This window comes from Narcine bancroftii, chromosome 5, assembly GCF_036971445.1.
Source record: "Narcine bancroftii isolate sNarBan1 chromosome 5, sNarBan1.hap1, whole genome shotgun sequence".
NCBI classification, from domain to species: Eukaryota; Metazoa; Chordata; class Chondrichthyes; order Torpediniformes; family Narcinidae; genus Narcine; species Narcine bancroftii.
Window position 1 is genome coordinate 22292229 of NC_091473.1, and position 16099 is coordinate 22308327.

A 16099-nucleotide genomic window follows, 5' to 3' on the forward strand; every position below is an offset into this window, starting at 1 on the left:
TCAACAATTTGGCTGAGTGGATAAAGCCTCACAAGACAGAAAAGACATGTGAAGAGACTTTAAAAGCATAAAGACAGTTTAAATGGTAGATGAGTGAATGCAGATAGAATGTTAAAAAAAATGCAGTCATCCACTTCTGAGCACAAACAGAAAAGTGGAGAACTTTCTCAAACGATGACTAATTGGCAAATATCAGTGTTAAAAGGTACACATGTCTTTATAGATAAATTGTTGAAATCTAGCATGCAGGTACAACAAGCAATGAGATGTAAAATTACTAAATTGGTTTCTGTTGATAGAGTATTTGAGCAGAGGAATAAACAAATCTTATTGAAATGTATCAGGCCTCATGAGACTGCACACAATACTATAGAAAGTTTTGGATACTCACCACCACTACCCCCTCCCCTCCTGACAAAGAAAATACATACTTGGCTTGGAGGTAGTTCACAAGGAATTTTCAGACTCGTTCCTCAGATGGCAAAGGGATTGAGAACACAAGTTACCAATTTTATAAGAATGAGAGATGACCTCACAAAAATTCTAAAATTCTAAAGGGTTTAAAAGAATTTGAATAGAAAAATATAAGATACGCTATCGTGGATTGAAATATTAAGTTTCAAAAGATATGGGGCAATTTATGGACACTATAATAATCTTTACATTTAATGGTGTTCTGGAATTTTGGCGCTGTGTTGTCCCTCTCCAAGTTGGTGCATTTTTGATTTTTTTCCTCTTTCATTTAGTGGGGGGGGGGGGGGGGGGGATTGTTATTAAATTTTACTTTAATGTCATGACTGTGCTCTGGATTTCCTGATCCTGAGAATTATCTCTAATTTGTTTTAATCTTGTTGCACATTGTATAATTGTATTGTCTTCTTGGTTACACTGTAAAATATCAATAAAATATTTTAAAAATAAAATAAATAAATTTGGAGGTTTTCAACTAGCTGAAGTGAAGTTATTATTTAGAATCAATAAAAATAATATTTTTTTTCCAGAGGGTGGCAAATCTTTGAAATTCTCTACCCAGAGGGTTATGGGAGTTTGGCGATTGAATTATTTCAGAAAAGAGATTGATTTCTAGGAATTAAGAAAATCTACAGATAATGGGAATATTACAATAAAATTACTTTGAAGCTAAAAGAAATGAACTGATCTTAATGAATGGTGGAAATTAGTCAAAATGCAAGATAGTTTATTCTGGTTCTTTGCTTTTATGTATGCTGCTTTTATTGGAGTTGTGGAAAGGAAAAAGTACGAGGGCAAGTGCTTGATGTTTGAAGGGAGGAGAGAGAAAGAAAATCAGCCAATTTAAATAGAAAATATTCAGCATTCAGCGATGTTCTTTGAGAAGAGAAAACAATGTTTTTTTTTTACATTTTCTTGTATATAAGGTCTAATGTTATAAAAATAAAATATTCTAACCATTTATAATTTTCCAACCTTTCATACCAGAAAGCAGAAAGCCAATTTTTGATAACATTTTCTCCCTGAATAAAGAGCACATGACTGAAGTATTCATGAGTTGGTAAATGCTACATCAACAACACATGAAAAAAAGCAATTCTGACAATTAATTCATGAGCATATAATATTTGCATGTTTTCAAAATCTGAATACAAATATTAAAATTAATAGAAAAGAATATTTTCTGAAGAAAAGTATTATGCCATTTATTCATCCAATATAACCATTGTTGAAGGCCAATATTTATTGCATATCCCTAGCAGCTATGGAACAAACGCAAGTGAGTCATCTTTTAAACTACTGGTTTATATAATAAAATGGGTATGCACAATGCAGCTTGTATATGTTACATAACCATAATAATAAGGCCCTAACCTAAGTGCATTTGATGTTTATTGTCACCCCCAATTGTTTAATTCCAGTAGTTTTCAACATTGAAAGTATTAATTTGTCAGCTATACGAATAGAATAGTAAAGATGTTTAACATACTCATGTTTGACCTGAAACATTGAAATTTCAGTTAACTTTCAGATGATTCTATCTTGTAGGCAGGATAGCTAAATGATATGATTCCATGTTCATGATTACCTAATCCTCGCTGAAAATGTTTCCTTATTCTTGAAGCCAGTCATGCATTTCAATAACAATGGCTTTGCAACGTTGATTGGCCTGTGGACTTATCTTTGCCAAGTACCACAATTAGCAGTGTGTTTCAAGCCCAGAGGACCCATAAACCCAGCAGCAATAGATATTCGTCAAGACAAATGGTTACTTAAACAAAAGTTGAATTAATTATCTTTAAAAATGAAAATAGAATCACTCTTTAACTTAACTAACCTCACTTGTGTATAATGTGTGTGTAAGTTCAGAAAAGTTCTTTGGTTCACAGTCCAATCTAACTTCTCATTCCTCCAAGTTCACTGGTTGCAGATAATTCTTATACTGTGCACAGAATTTAACATTTATAAAGTTCACCAGGCTTTGGTGCTTGAAAAGTAAATGGTTACCACTCAGGAATGTTCTTGTCTGTTTTCAGAGAGAGATTTGTTGTATGATGGATACCCAGCCACTTCAGTGTCTTGCTGATGAAACTTGCCCCCTTCAGGGTTCTCCAGATGATATCCTCTTTCTTTCTTGTCACCACAGAGTTCCTTTTTGTTTCCCTTTTTCCAAGTGAAACATTAGACAGCCAGTCTTCTCCTCTTGTATGAACCACAAGGGCTTTGGCCAGGCTGAATCAAGCACTTACAACCTGTCTTGCACATGGGGCTTTCCACAAGCTTGCCAGCTTGTCCTGTTCCAGTCCCAGCTGCTGTTGCTGGCTGTAACACTGTAGAAGTGATATCTCTCTCTCTCTCTCTGTGAGAGAAAGCCTGTTTGACTCTCGCTGCTTGCAAAACCACATGATCCTCTTAGAACACCTCCAGATAATCTGCGGTTCCAACAAGATCTTTCATCTGTTGCCTTTTTGTAAACAACAATCCATTAGTGAAGTCTCTTGGGCACTCTCCAAAGCTCTTGCAAAAACTGTTGGCACCGACATGTCTCGCATGGGGCAGAGCACCAGTATTTTAAATAAGATCTGTTTTAAAGTGTTTGTATGTGACCAACACAAAAACCCTGGCCCAATTTATCTCCCAAAAAACATCTTGAAAGATTTATATTCAATTTACTTGAATACTAGATGTTTTATTTTCATTTCTGTTATTTTCCAATGCTATATGACATCAATGATTTCAAAAGTGGACATTCAAACAGCCCATGTTTTTTAATCAATAGAATTTCATGTTCCTCAATAAATTTGTAGATATGGCACTGGATTACAATGACAACTTCCTGGTCAATTACTGGCAAGAGAAAAAGTCTACTTTCCATTCTGTGAAAGAAAATCAGGTGTTGCCTTTGACTATCCAATGACCAATCCTGGAAAACGTTTGAAGCACTGATAAAATAAGGCTCTGGCATGAAAGACTTAACAATTAAATTTCTTGACACACAAGAAAAAAAACATTAACATGGATACAAGTGCCTGTGGGACTGACAGTGTCAGCCCCTTGTAAAATTTTCATCAAATAAATTTGAATAATAAAAAGATGGGGAATGCTAATACAACACATTTTCACAACACTTTTCAGTCAATGTATGATGTCAAATCGTTTTGCTTAAATTGTATGCTTGAAAATGACATTACATTAAAATATACATTTCATGACTACTAAATATTGTAAACTGAAATGTTACCAATGAAGATATTTGGTTTATAATTAAACATGCACACTTAAACATCTTCTGAGCATAAAATTAGAATTTTGCAAACCAAGAATTTTTTGGGGTAAAAAAAAATGAAGGCTATTGTTTATTCTTAAAAGAAGTATTAGTGAAGGATTACAAACACAGTTCCACATTGTGAACAATGTATCTATCTTGTTAGCACAAACAGGTTTGTACTTAACCAGTTAAGACAGGAAGTGACACTGCAACATGAAGTAAATATGCCAAATGTTGTACGCCCTCAATAAAACAAAAATGAAACCATCCATTCATCAAGATCTAAAATCAGATTTTATTTTAAAAATGTTGCAGCACTTGATGCAATTTGAAACTTGTTAACCAAGATAAAAAGGTACCTCAAGCTGGATCTAAAGCACATACTCCCTTCCCTCTCCTCCACCCAACATTCCATTTCCCAAAGACCCCTGCTCCTCCTTCCTCCACTAATTCCTGGAAAATTCTAGTCCATAATCATTTTCTGATCAATTGGACCCATTTAAATATAAATTCAAACAGATGCAATTTTTTTGGTAAATGCTTGGATTTTTTTTGGAAGACGCAGAAGTTAAAAAGTAAGAAAAACCTGATCATTCTTCCTGCAAGCCAATGATCTAATGACCATTTTATAATGTTGCTAATTTTGGAATACATATTTCAATGTTAGGAATTAAAGTGTGCAATTCAAAACACTCATTAAAAGAAAGCTGCATGGTTTTTCAAACATTCAAAATAGTCGTTTTGATATTCTTCTATTCTTCACTAACTCCATCCATTTTAACTTGCTCCACTGAAGTCTTTCAGGAAGTGAACATTCAGATCATTCCATGATCAAAAATTCACAATAAAATACACCAATGTATGACTATTGTAAAGCAGTATACTGTTTTGCATAGGTCTTGAATGTAAAGCATTCGTGTTGAAGCTGAGCTGTTAAATATTTAAATCCAATGCTGAATTTATTCTGTAGATCTCATATTAATTTAGGACTCAAATGCCTGGTCATATCATTCCAAGGTATCTGTCATCCTCCAGGTTCATTATTTAAGAAATACCGCAAAGGCAAAAGAAGCAAAATTGTAAATCACTCTTCATTAAGCATGCATCGCATAAAAAAAAATAGAAATCCTCAAACGCGTGTTTGAAAACTGCAGAAAACACGCTTGTGTGGGCAAATAAAGGATCACGGAAATGGTACTGAAATGGACAGCTCCTGACATCAATCACGACGATACGGAAAGATGACACAGCCTTGAATACTGAAGATCGCAAACGTGCAAAAAAAGTAAAAGCGACAAGTCCTACCGAAAACAATAAAACATAAAAGTAGAGTTTCTGGGACACATTTTAAGCAAAAACGAAATGCGGCAAACACGAGTTTTTGGTTGATACACACGTGGTTTTGAAACAGACAGTTCCGATGAGCAGGGAGCGCTGAGGGAATCAGAGTAATTGAAGCAGTTGAAACAACGAATCGGAATGATAGTAAAAAGCCGTTAATTCCAGATCACTGAACAAATTATGATTCTGGGACGCTGCGACGGTGTGAAGAGTTCTGATTTAATGAGCTCTGCTATATTTTAAAAATAAAAATATTTTGACATTTCAACTGCAAGGTAATTTTCACGAAACGTTTGACGTCCTCAGCCAAGCAGTGACAGGGGCACAATCATTTGAGACCAATGTTTCAATTAAACATCCCAGCGTTTAGAAAGAGCTATGAAACTTAAATGCTTTACCTTATTCCTATCTAACCCTTCTTTCCTGCGCAATATCCTTCTGCCCCTGCCGATTACTTTTTTTTTCTGATACGGAATAAAAAGAAACAGTGGGTTTCAATTTGTATCCTCCATTCAATGTTTAATCCACGATGATTATGCACATGAAGCGAGGAATTGAATTACTGTCTGCTGCACAAAATAAATTTTAAAACAAATCCTTTATTGTGATTGGATTTCGACTGGCTCGCTGACACACAAAAGGTTATACCCACCGCCTTAATTCATGATCTGTGGTGCTGAATGGACAGCTCCTGCGGTCGCCAACACTTAATCAATGTTCTGATTGTACAAATATTGGCTGCTTTATTTTAATTTAAATGTGCTTTCTCATAATTACCCTGAATTATTTCATTGCCAGAATGTAAAAGACAGAAAAAAATACTCAAGGTGTGATTTACAGCCCGGTTAGTGGTCATCAACAATCTCCTTTGAATGAACGCAAAATCCAAATGCCCAATCACATCTAGCAGAAAGATCCCGATCGTAAAAGTTTCTCTGGCCGGACATACCCTGGTTCTTCAGACCTCTACTATGACAGATTCATCATCTCACTGCTATCTACCTGATGTGCCTTCTTCTTCGGTACTCTCAGCGTGACCCTCGTCTTATCCTGTGTTGCCTCACAGCTTTCCATGAACGTGCTTACACCCACCGCAAGTATGCGTACACACACACACCAGAGAGCATTTTAAAATTTATGACCTCGACGCCTCCTGCTATTTACTTTATTGTGGAACTCACCAAATGAACTCGCACTGTCTGTTTTCTAGATGCTTGTGAACGATGATTTACGGATACTTAGGCTCGTGTATTGCTCCAAGTGCACATTTTCACGCACTTTCGTCCCACTACCACACCCCTCACCAATTTTAAGAGACCTTCCTAGGCTTGAGTTCAAACCCAAGATACGAAGGACGAGTGGAAGAAACCCCCTCTCCCTAACTGCAAGAAATTAGACTTTTACTGTGGGAAACGCGTAGAAAATTACTGTCAGCGGTGGTGAGTGTCACGGCCAGTTGAACACAGCTCCTTCCCGCTTGCAGCCTCAACCCTGGCCGCTGATCCGCCCCATACCTGGCCGGGCCAGTTCTCGAACCCCGGTCAGATCATGGTGATCAGCGGGACTTGGCGATTCTGCCAGGTCTCTCGGTGACAGTAACCCACTCCCCCGAAGTTTCCGGCCCCCGAACCTTGGCCCCCGCCTCGGCGCCTTGCCCGCCCTCTGCCTCCCTCCGGTCGCTAACCTGCCGCCTGCTGTCGCTCGCCCTCCGGGGGATCCGTTGGGGGCCGCGGGTATTTTCAGCGGCTGCACGGCACCGCCTCCCGGTGCAGAGATCGGGCCCAGCTCACCAGTTTCCAGGCTGTTCTCGTTACCCATGTCAACGAGGATCTCGTTTTAACGAAGCTCCCACTCCGCCATCAGCACCATCTTCGACTCTGCTGGCCAAAGGCGCCAGTGCGCCTGCGCCGTCAACCGCCTCATTCCCCCGCCTCCCGTCTGTGCCTTGGTGCCGCACTAAGCATGCGCAATTGTCACAGGCCCCACCAAAGAGCACGCATGCGCAAACATCGCGGTTCCGCAACCTTTTGCTTGATTTCTTCTTGTGAATGAAAACGATATCGTGGGGTCTGCACAATCCAGTCAAGCTCTTGCGTCGCCCTTCTCCTCACCTCTCTGTACAGCAAATAGAATTCCCGAACAGAAAATTCTGGAGATGATCATTAGTGGAGAATGAAAGCGCTCAGTTATCGATCGATGACTTTTATTCAAATAAACAGACATCGATTGATACGGGACAGGAACAGTATCATTTTGGTGCTGGGGGCCAATAAAAAACCGGTATCTGAAAATTCTTATGTTTGGGGTTTCGCAGTGAAAATTTGGGGAACGGTCTCCAGTAATGATTCACATTTAAGAATGGGTGAAGGAGAGCGTTCTGTACGCAGTGGTTTGTAAATATATGGAATTATCCCTTTTATAATGGCCTGTATAAATTCAACAATAATCAACTCCCCGCCAAAAAAATCGATAAACGAATAAAAACAAAATATTGCGTACCCAAAATAAAAATGATCAACACAGACCAAATGTAATAGTTAACATTTCAAGTCAATACCATCCCACTGGCAAAAACAAATGTGGTTGAGAGAATAAGGAGAAGTTTCATAAGGATTTCACTGAATGGTTAAGCAGATTCGAGGAGCCACTTATTAAAATAGGCTTTAAAATTAGTGGAACAGAGCTTGATTTGTAACCAAAAATATTTCAACCAATGTCGCTAAATGTCTCAATGAGCTCCAAGGCAAATACAATTTGAAAGGGTGATTACTCTTTTAAGCAAATAAAGGAGCTAACACATTTAAAACATGAAGAATAATAAAATATTTGGCAGATGTGTTTTGGGTACAAAAACTGACAGTCAAAATAATCAGTATTCTTAAATACAAACCTTTAGTAAAAAAAAAGTGGCAGAGCAAAATTGGCCCACATTGACATTGACAAATTTGAATTTGTCTGAGAAACAAATTAGTTGATTACTAATTTTGCAAATGTCCATGTTCTAGACAAAATCTACAGGGCATCTGAGGAAAAGATCAAGCGACACTACCTTCCCGTCTAATCAGAATGGGAAAAATGTTATCAGCAGCTTACACTGAACCAGTTAAGCATACATTTTAATTCTGAATTCAATGCTGTGTGTTGTAAATAAGAATGATAAACAATACAGAATGAAAGTTTCTTTTTTTTTCAAATTGGAAGCAACTACACAGAAACACTGATATCAGGCTATTCATGTTGATGTCAGCTCAGCAATGAGCATGATCATGCCAGCAAAACATAAGCATGCTTCAGGACCCTGGGACTCTGTCCATCCCTCTTTACCTGGATCTTCTACTTTCTCATGAGCAAACTCAAAAAAGTGCAGATCGGCAATATTATTTCCTAATCAATGATCATTAACAAAGGGCTGATGCTTAGTCCCCAACTCTATACCGTGTACATTCATGACTGCACAGCAGACTTCAGCTCCAACTCAATTTACAAAACATCCTATTGTTGGCCAAGTCACGGAAATGATGAGTCAGAATCAATGAGTCAATTTGGAGAGAGTGAACCTGGTTGGGTGATGCCAGAACAACAATCTTGTTCTCACCAAGACCAAGGATCTTAGAACCAGAGAACATTACAGCACTGAACTATTTTTCTGCCTAATCCCACTGCACTCAGTCCATAGCCCTCCATACTGCTTCTATCCATGTACCTGACATATTTTTCTTAAATGTGAAAATTAAGCCTGCATTTGCCACTTTAGTTTGCAGCTCATTCCACACTCTGTGTGAAGAATTTCCCCCTAATGTTCCCCCTAAACCTTTCCCCTTTCACCCTTAACCCATGTCCTCCAGTTTGTATCTCACCTATCCTTACGTGGAAAAAAAAGTTTACCTACATTTACTCTGTCCATCCCCCTCATAATTTTAAATACTTCTTTCAAATCTTCTATGCTCCAGGAAATAAAGTTCTACCTGTTTCCCTATAATTCAGTTCCTGAAGTCTGAGCAAATCTTCTCTGGACCCTTTCTATATTATTGATATCATTCCCGTAGTTAAGTGATCAAAACTGCACCCAATACTCCAAATTTGTCCTCACTAATGTCTTATTCAACTTTATCAGAACATGCCAACTCTTCAGATCCCTCTGTTCTATTGCACTCCTCAGTGCCCTACCATTAACTCTAAATGACCTTTCTTGGTTCATCCTTCCAAATGCAGAACCTCACACTTGTTTGCATTAAATTCTATCTGTCATTTTTCAGACCAATTTTCCGGATCCCTTTTCAAGTTTTGAAAACCTTCCTGGCTGTCCACAACACCTTCAATCTTTGTGTCATCTGCAAACATACTGATCCAATTTACCACATACTTATCCTGATCACTAATATAGATTACAAATAACAATGGTCCCAGCACCTATCCCTGAAGTCAAAGTTTATTGTAAATTTTAGGAAGGAGTGGCCAAGGGGCCACACACCTGTCAGCATTGATGGGAAAGAGATGGAGAGAGTCAGAACCTTCAAATTCCTGGGAGTTCATATTAAGAAGACCTTTCCTGTGCAGCACATAGAGGCAATTATGAAGAAGGCATTCCAACTCTACTTTCTAAGGAGTCTGAGATTTGTCTATTGAATTTCTACAGGTGTACTGTGGAAAGTAGACTGGTTTATTGCAAAACAACTTGATTTGGCAATTCAAGTGCCCAGGAAGCCCGAAGGCAGCAAACATAACTAGATTCCTCAAAAGCTCTGATCTCCCATCCACCGCATACATTATTGTGAGGTGCTGCCTCAAGAGGACAACCAACGTAATTAAATTCTCCCATCACAACCTCTTTTCTCTGCTCCCTTTAGAAGATGTAGAAGCCTGAAAGTCAGTACCTCAAGATTCAAGAACAGTTTCTTTCTAACATCTATCAGACTCTTGAACCTCCCCTTGATACACTGATCCCAGACTGCTCTGACAGAACAAAGGGCTGTCTGCACAATTGCAAGTTAGTTTTTTTGCATCGGTACCTTAGTATTTGTAAAACTATTCCAATGCCAGATTAAATTTGGGTTTCCTCAGCAGATCCAACTGAAATGTCCTCAACCTTAAATTGAAAATATAAAAAATAACATTCAAGGCAAGGAGGATGAAAAATATCTAATTTTCCATCTCAAAATACTGGTTTGATGTAATACTTTGAAAATTCTCAAATTTTCTAAGTTTATAAGGGTAAGGAGATAAATTTGATCGTCCTTGAATGTGCATTTGCTTATAGTCAAGTCTTACTGTAGTCAGCAAGTGACAGAATTTCATTTTAAATTAAAATGTTTTGAAGAAGTTTAGGAGTGGAAAAAAATCACATTGGTTGATATAAAAGCACAGAAACTGCTGCTTAATCTGTTTTAGGTTGCTAAAGAACAAGTTTGAGGTATGCTTCACCCTTAACAATTCCCAATGAATAATTTTCATTGAAAACACTGAAGAGTTTATTTGGGAGTAATTTGTAGAATTCTAGGCACTGAACATGAATTACAGTTGTAACTTGCTTGCAAATTTCACAACTGAATTCCAAAAAAGATTTATTTATCTAGCATAGAAAACTTTAGTGTTTACATTCAAGTGGTCTTCAATACCGTGCTAATAAAGTTGCTGAAGATCATATCTTGCTGATATTATGGAAGCCTATCATGGCTTTAATGCTGTTCGTCAATATCTCCTCCAATTCCTTTTTGAAGTTAGATGCTAATTGAGATTACAAAATCACTGGATGTCATTCAGCAAAAAAAAATAAAATCACATATCCAAATTTAAAAATCCAAGTATTGATTCAAAAGCTGTGCTTCCACATCTGAAAAACTCTTGCAGCCAGAAATACATAGGAATTTGTTGGTATGATTATGAGGCAGATCAGAATAACAACAATTGGGATTGACAAGACACGAGATAGATGACACGAGCTGTCAAAAAAGTGAAAAGCAAAACCTTCCTCAATGGAAAAACAAAAGTTGTATTCATTTCAAGTACTTTCAGAGTGCAGATAAAAGAGCTTGTAAGATTAAGTTCCAATATGTCAGATAATATATTTTAATAAGATGGCAAGGTCCCATTGGGACAAGGCCTCAGCCTCACTGTGAGCCCTGATAGCCAAAGCAGAATGGATCTGTGTCAGCCAAATAACTACATTTTAAAAAAACACACACACATAAAACTGAGAAAAGCCAGCAAGCTTAAAAGTTTAAAAAATAGACTTATTCCCCCCATTGCTCATAAAAACACAGACTTGGAATCCCCATTGAAATTAATATTGCAGAATTCTCAGATGATGACCATCCACTGGAAATGGTGAACATTATAGCCCTTTCAGTGCTTACATTGAATTAAACTGCCAGTTCAACATTTTGAAGTTAATTAAATGAAAAACAAGTGCTACTATAAACATGTAAATACATCACCTGTGTCTGAGGCAGAACAATTCATATTTCACATTCAATCAAAAAGCTGAGAGGCAGAGTTTTTGGAGCAACTATTTACCTCCTTGCAAGGCACTAAGCCTAATTCATCTTGTCCAAATAACAAACGTGAAATAGTTGTTGCCTATGTTTTGCAATTTCCTCATAAGACATTTGAATTCAGCAGACCAGAAAGTTATTGAGGACACCTTCCAATGTATTCGCTCATTTGGTGCTTTGAAAAATAAAGTTCAATGCTTTATTTCTGGGTTTTCGACAACCTGTTACCCTTGAAGGAATGATAGTCCTTTGAGGTCAATTAGTCACAAATTCTTTAACTTATCTTACAACACTATTACTTCCAAATTCATTTTGCAAGCAAGTGTTCTTATTTTGTACCACACATTGCAAAAAGCACAGGTTTAGATGAAAATTATCACACATCTTTGAATTCAAATGACATTGAAAAACTCTTGAGTTTTATGATGTCAGTCTAAGCTACTTGACTACAATGAGAAAATGATATCTGATAATTTTTAAAAATAGAGTCAATCTATTTTAAACCTCGAAGGAGATCGACTTACCTTATTGGTATCGGGGTCAGTCTTGCACCTATGCCAATACATGTCGCTGTAAAAGATAATGTCTTAGATCTAGTTACTTACAGTCCCTATTGAAGTATTTCACAAAGTTATTCATTTAAAAATGGAATGATAAAAATGTTATTGATATAATGGGGATAGAATTAACAGATGGGCGAGGGTGGCAACAGTGGAAATTACTGGCAGAAATTTTAAATAAAGCCAAAAATATCTCAGTAATTAGAGACTTGCAGGAGAGTCTAGTGTCAGCAAAAAGTTCAATATGCAAGGTTGCTATTGCCAACCATTAAAAATAAATTGATCAATTACAGGAATTATAAAGCTCTGAAAGATATTATATTATATATTATATTGATAGTCCTTCAGTTTGAAGAAGACATGCGGTTCATCTGTGGATATAAAGGTGACTCTGCAGTCCCAGTCTGGAAGTGCAGAGTCTAGCACAATGGGGGCACTGGAAGTCTGTTGTTTAACTGTGGTTGACATTCACGGTTTTCCATCAGTTTTTGGCAGTGCCTATCTTCAAAACTGGTGTAGGCTTCATAGCCCAGGGCTCGCCAACAGGATCTGTCAGCAGCCGCAGCTTCTAGTTCTCTTGGCTGGATGTCACAGTAACATAGGGGTTCCTTCAAAGCATCTTTATAGCACTTGCATGGACAACCTTGAGGCCTCCTTCCAGTCTTCAGTTCTCAATGGAGCAGTTGGTGAGGCATAGGGTGGTCATCCATTCTGATGATGTGTCCTTCCCACTGCATCTGGGCTCTGATGCTGGTGGACTTTATGTGACCCAAGACCAGAGTGAGCACCAGAATGAGAGTTAGAAGGTAACCAGGTGGGGCACAGTCTGAAAGTAATAAACTCACTCAGTGGGGAAGTTGGGGGTTGCTGGCAGCAGCCTACCTGCCTGGATGGGGCACAGTTCAACAGTAGTAGACTCGGTCAGCAGGGGGTAGGGCAATGCCAAGACCTCCTCCATTCCTCTGACATAGCAGCCAAAAGCACTGTTTTTATTGCACGGAGTGTCACTAGTGTGCATCAAGCTGGACGCTAGTGACGCAGACGGGGCAAGTTTGATGGCAAGCGATGGCCGCAAGCAAATGGGGATACAACACCTCGCGGTGGGGAGCCATGCCATGCAAGCCTATGTGGGCATAGCTCCTCGCAAGGAGGGGCCGTGCCTGCAAATGCCCCCCCCCCCCATGGTGTTGATATGCCCAAGACCTCCAGGTTGGAGACATGCTCATTGATATAAATAATATATATATTTTACTCAAATTGTTAAATATAAGATTTTCGTCTGTGCATTTTGAACACTTTTGACCCAGTAAACTATTGATGTTTGAAATGATTATTGTTCTGAATAAAAGAAATGTATCCCAAATTTCAGTGGTTTTGAAAGCAGAAATGCAAAATATAATGCTGGGTCCCTGTCAAAGTAGTACACTTTAAAAAAAAATACTCAAATGATGCTTCTGTTGTACTATATCAGAGCTCATGATTTTCCCTGCAGCAGGTTTGGAGGTTGGAGGCTCAATACTATGCAGAATTTACTTTTTTATCTACGTACAATCTGGACTCCTTTTCCAAGCAATGAACAATATACTCAAAGGCTGACACATTCATATATAGTATCTGGTTCAGAGCTTGAATCCAAGACAAATGAGAATGAAGGAGCTATTGAGGCTGAGGTCATTATCAAAAAGAAATTTGAATTGCAAAGATAAACACAATTTTAATTGTGTGACTAATATATATATTTTTATTCATCTCCATTATAAGATCAGTCTGTTACAACCAGTTGTTTCATATATTTCAGTTAGACAAGGCTGTGGTGGTACTGAAGACGGCTCTGTGTGACAATGAGTACCTTGTGCTTTACTGCCATCTAATGAGAACAGCATGAATGATTATCCGAAGCACACTTGACAGAAGATCCAAATTATGGTCCTTCTGAATTTTCACTTTGTCATTAAGCCTTGTGAAGGGAGCAGAAATAAAGTTTCATTCTGTAATCCTATTAAGATCCATTTACAAAAATTCACTGATACTTACGTGTCTTAATCTTCTGATTTAGAGTTCATCACTAAGGAAACTTCATCATTCAAACATAACAAACCAGTGAACACAAATAAGCGTGCTGGCAGGCTTGAATGCTAAGGCTCAGATCTATCCAGAGTCACTAGTTGGACAACTGGCTTGAGATATACATGCTTTTTCCCCAATAATGAGCCTGTTTATACATTTCATCAAAGCTTAATCTAGATATGATCCACAAGGTTGAGATTTGGCAAATGTTTCCATATCCAACTATAAATTTTGTAGTTTATATAAATCTGAATCTGTAACCAGAGATCAGAATTCAGTTGCATGTACAATCCAGGGCTTTGTAAAATTGATTATTTCCAATTCTTAAGCCTATGGAAATATTGGTTGATTTTCAATTGAACTTCTTATCCAATGATGGAGTATACTGGTGTCTTAAGAATACTAAATGATTTATTACTCGACTGATCCTTGTCTGATTTTTATTAGGTTCGTATTGCTTAATTAACATGGGTGAGCTCCAACCTCAGAATAAGCAGTATACTGGGAATGAGAGACAGGCATTAGCCTCAAGCTTGCAGGAAGTTAGGAAAATTGGCATGCTTTTGCATAATATTTAACAAATGCAACAATTTTAAAGAGACTATTTAACAGGACAAAGTTGAATGTAGAACATCCTTCTCTAAAGCTGTTCCAATTAACTAGTGGCTTATTCTGTCACAATAATATCAGAAACCACAACCAAACCATGGAAAGATACAACACATCTGCCCTCTGTTTGTAGACTACTGTATTGGAAATAGTACTATAGGATTGTACAGCATTTTCCCTATTACTGGTACTTGACTGTCATTCACTATTGTTTGTCATCAAAATTTGGATGTGAATGTAGTGGTTAGTAAGTTTGTGGATGATGCCATAATTGGGGAAAAAGTGCACTTTGAAGGTGGTTATCTAAGATTACAGCAGGATTGAGTACAACTGGGGAGGTTGGCCATGGAATGGAAGATTAAATTTAACTGGGATAAGTTAAGTTGTTGTATTTTGGAAGGTTAAACCAAAGCTCCAGCATGCTTAACTTCATCAGTCAGAGCATTGAGTGCAAGAGTTGGGATATAATGATTCAACTAGACAAGTCTAATAATGTCACAATAGTTGGCCAAGCATGAAATAACAATGAGACCAAATACTGGAAAGAAACTATAGGTGGCATGGTGCCAAGATAACAAGCTCTCCCTCTCAATGTCATTGAAATAAAGGAGGGGGGGCATAATCCAGAACCCTCTCCATATTAATTGTGCTGAAGTTGAAACACAAGATGGCTTCCATTTTGAGGGAATAAACATCTCAAATAACCTGGCCTGTAACAAATGCATTGAAGCCACAGCTAAAAAGGTGTACCAATGACTACTTTCTTGGAAAACTAAGGAAGTTTGTCAATGTCCACTTTATTCCTCAACAATTTCTACCAGTGAATCATCGAAAGCACACTTGCTGGATGCAGGTCAGATTAGTATGAGAACTGCCCTGCCCAAGATTGTAAGAAACAACAGATGGTTGTGAAACCAGCTCAGAACAGAACTTTCTGGGACTCCATCTACTGCTGCTTAGGAATGGCAGGCAACATATGGAGGAAACTATCACTCACTGGACATACTTCTCTTCTCTCTTTGCCCTTCAGAGAGAAGGTTTAAGAGTGTGAAAGCACACACCAACAGGCTTACAGGCAGTTTCTTTCCAATGGCCTTCAGGTTCCCAAATGAGCCCCATAACAGTTCTGCCATACTGCCTTTATTTAACATTGATTAATCTTTACACAGCTGCATGAATGATAGAGCTAACCTGTTGGTCTGCTCATTGATGAATCGTTTTCACGGTACAAATAAAGGTAAACTGAGAGAGGATGGCAGAATTAATCCATTATCTTCAAGAAGAGCCTCATT

The 16099-nt window shown here is 38.0% G+C and overlaps 1 protein-coding gene across 2 annotated transcripts in view; it reads right to left on the reverse strand.

Annotated features, from left to right (window-relative positions):
• bsnb (bassoon (presynaptic cytomatrix protein) b) overlaps positions 1–7017 on the reverse strand; it is a 451700-nt gene extending 444683 nt beyond the window's left edge. The window contains exons 1-2 of one of the 2 annotated variants that reach the window (XM_069936942.1): positions 6765–6833; positions 5479–5544 (exon numbers count right to left, since the gene is read on the reverse strand). Coding sequence is in view for 1 of the 2 variants with exons in the window: in XM_069936943.1 (XP_069793044.1) it covers positions 6765–6898 (134 nt within the window). In the remaining variant the exon portion in view is untranslated. Of the gene's footprint in view, positions 1–5478; positions 5545–6764 lie in introns of both variants that reach the window. The other variant, XM_069936943.1, reaches the window with a different exon arrangement.
• Between the last annotated feature and the right edge of the window lie 9082 nt (positions 7018–16099).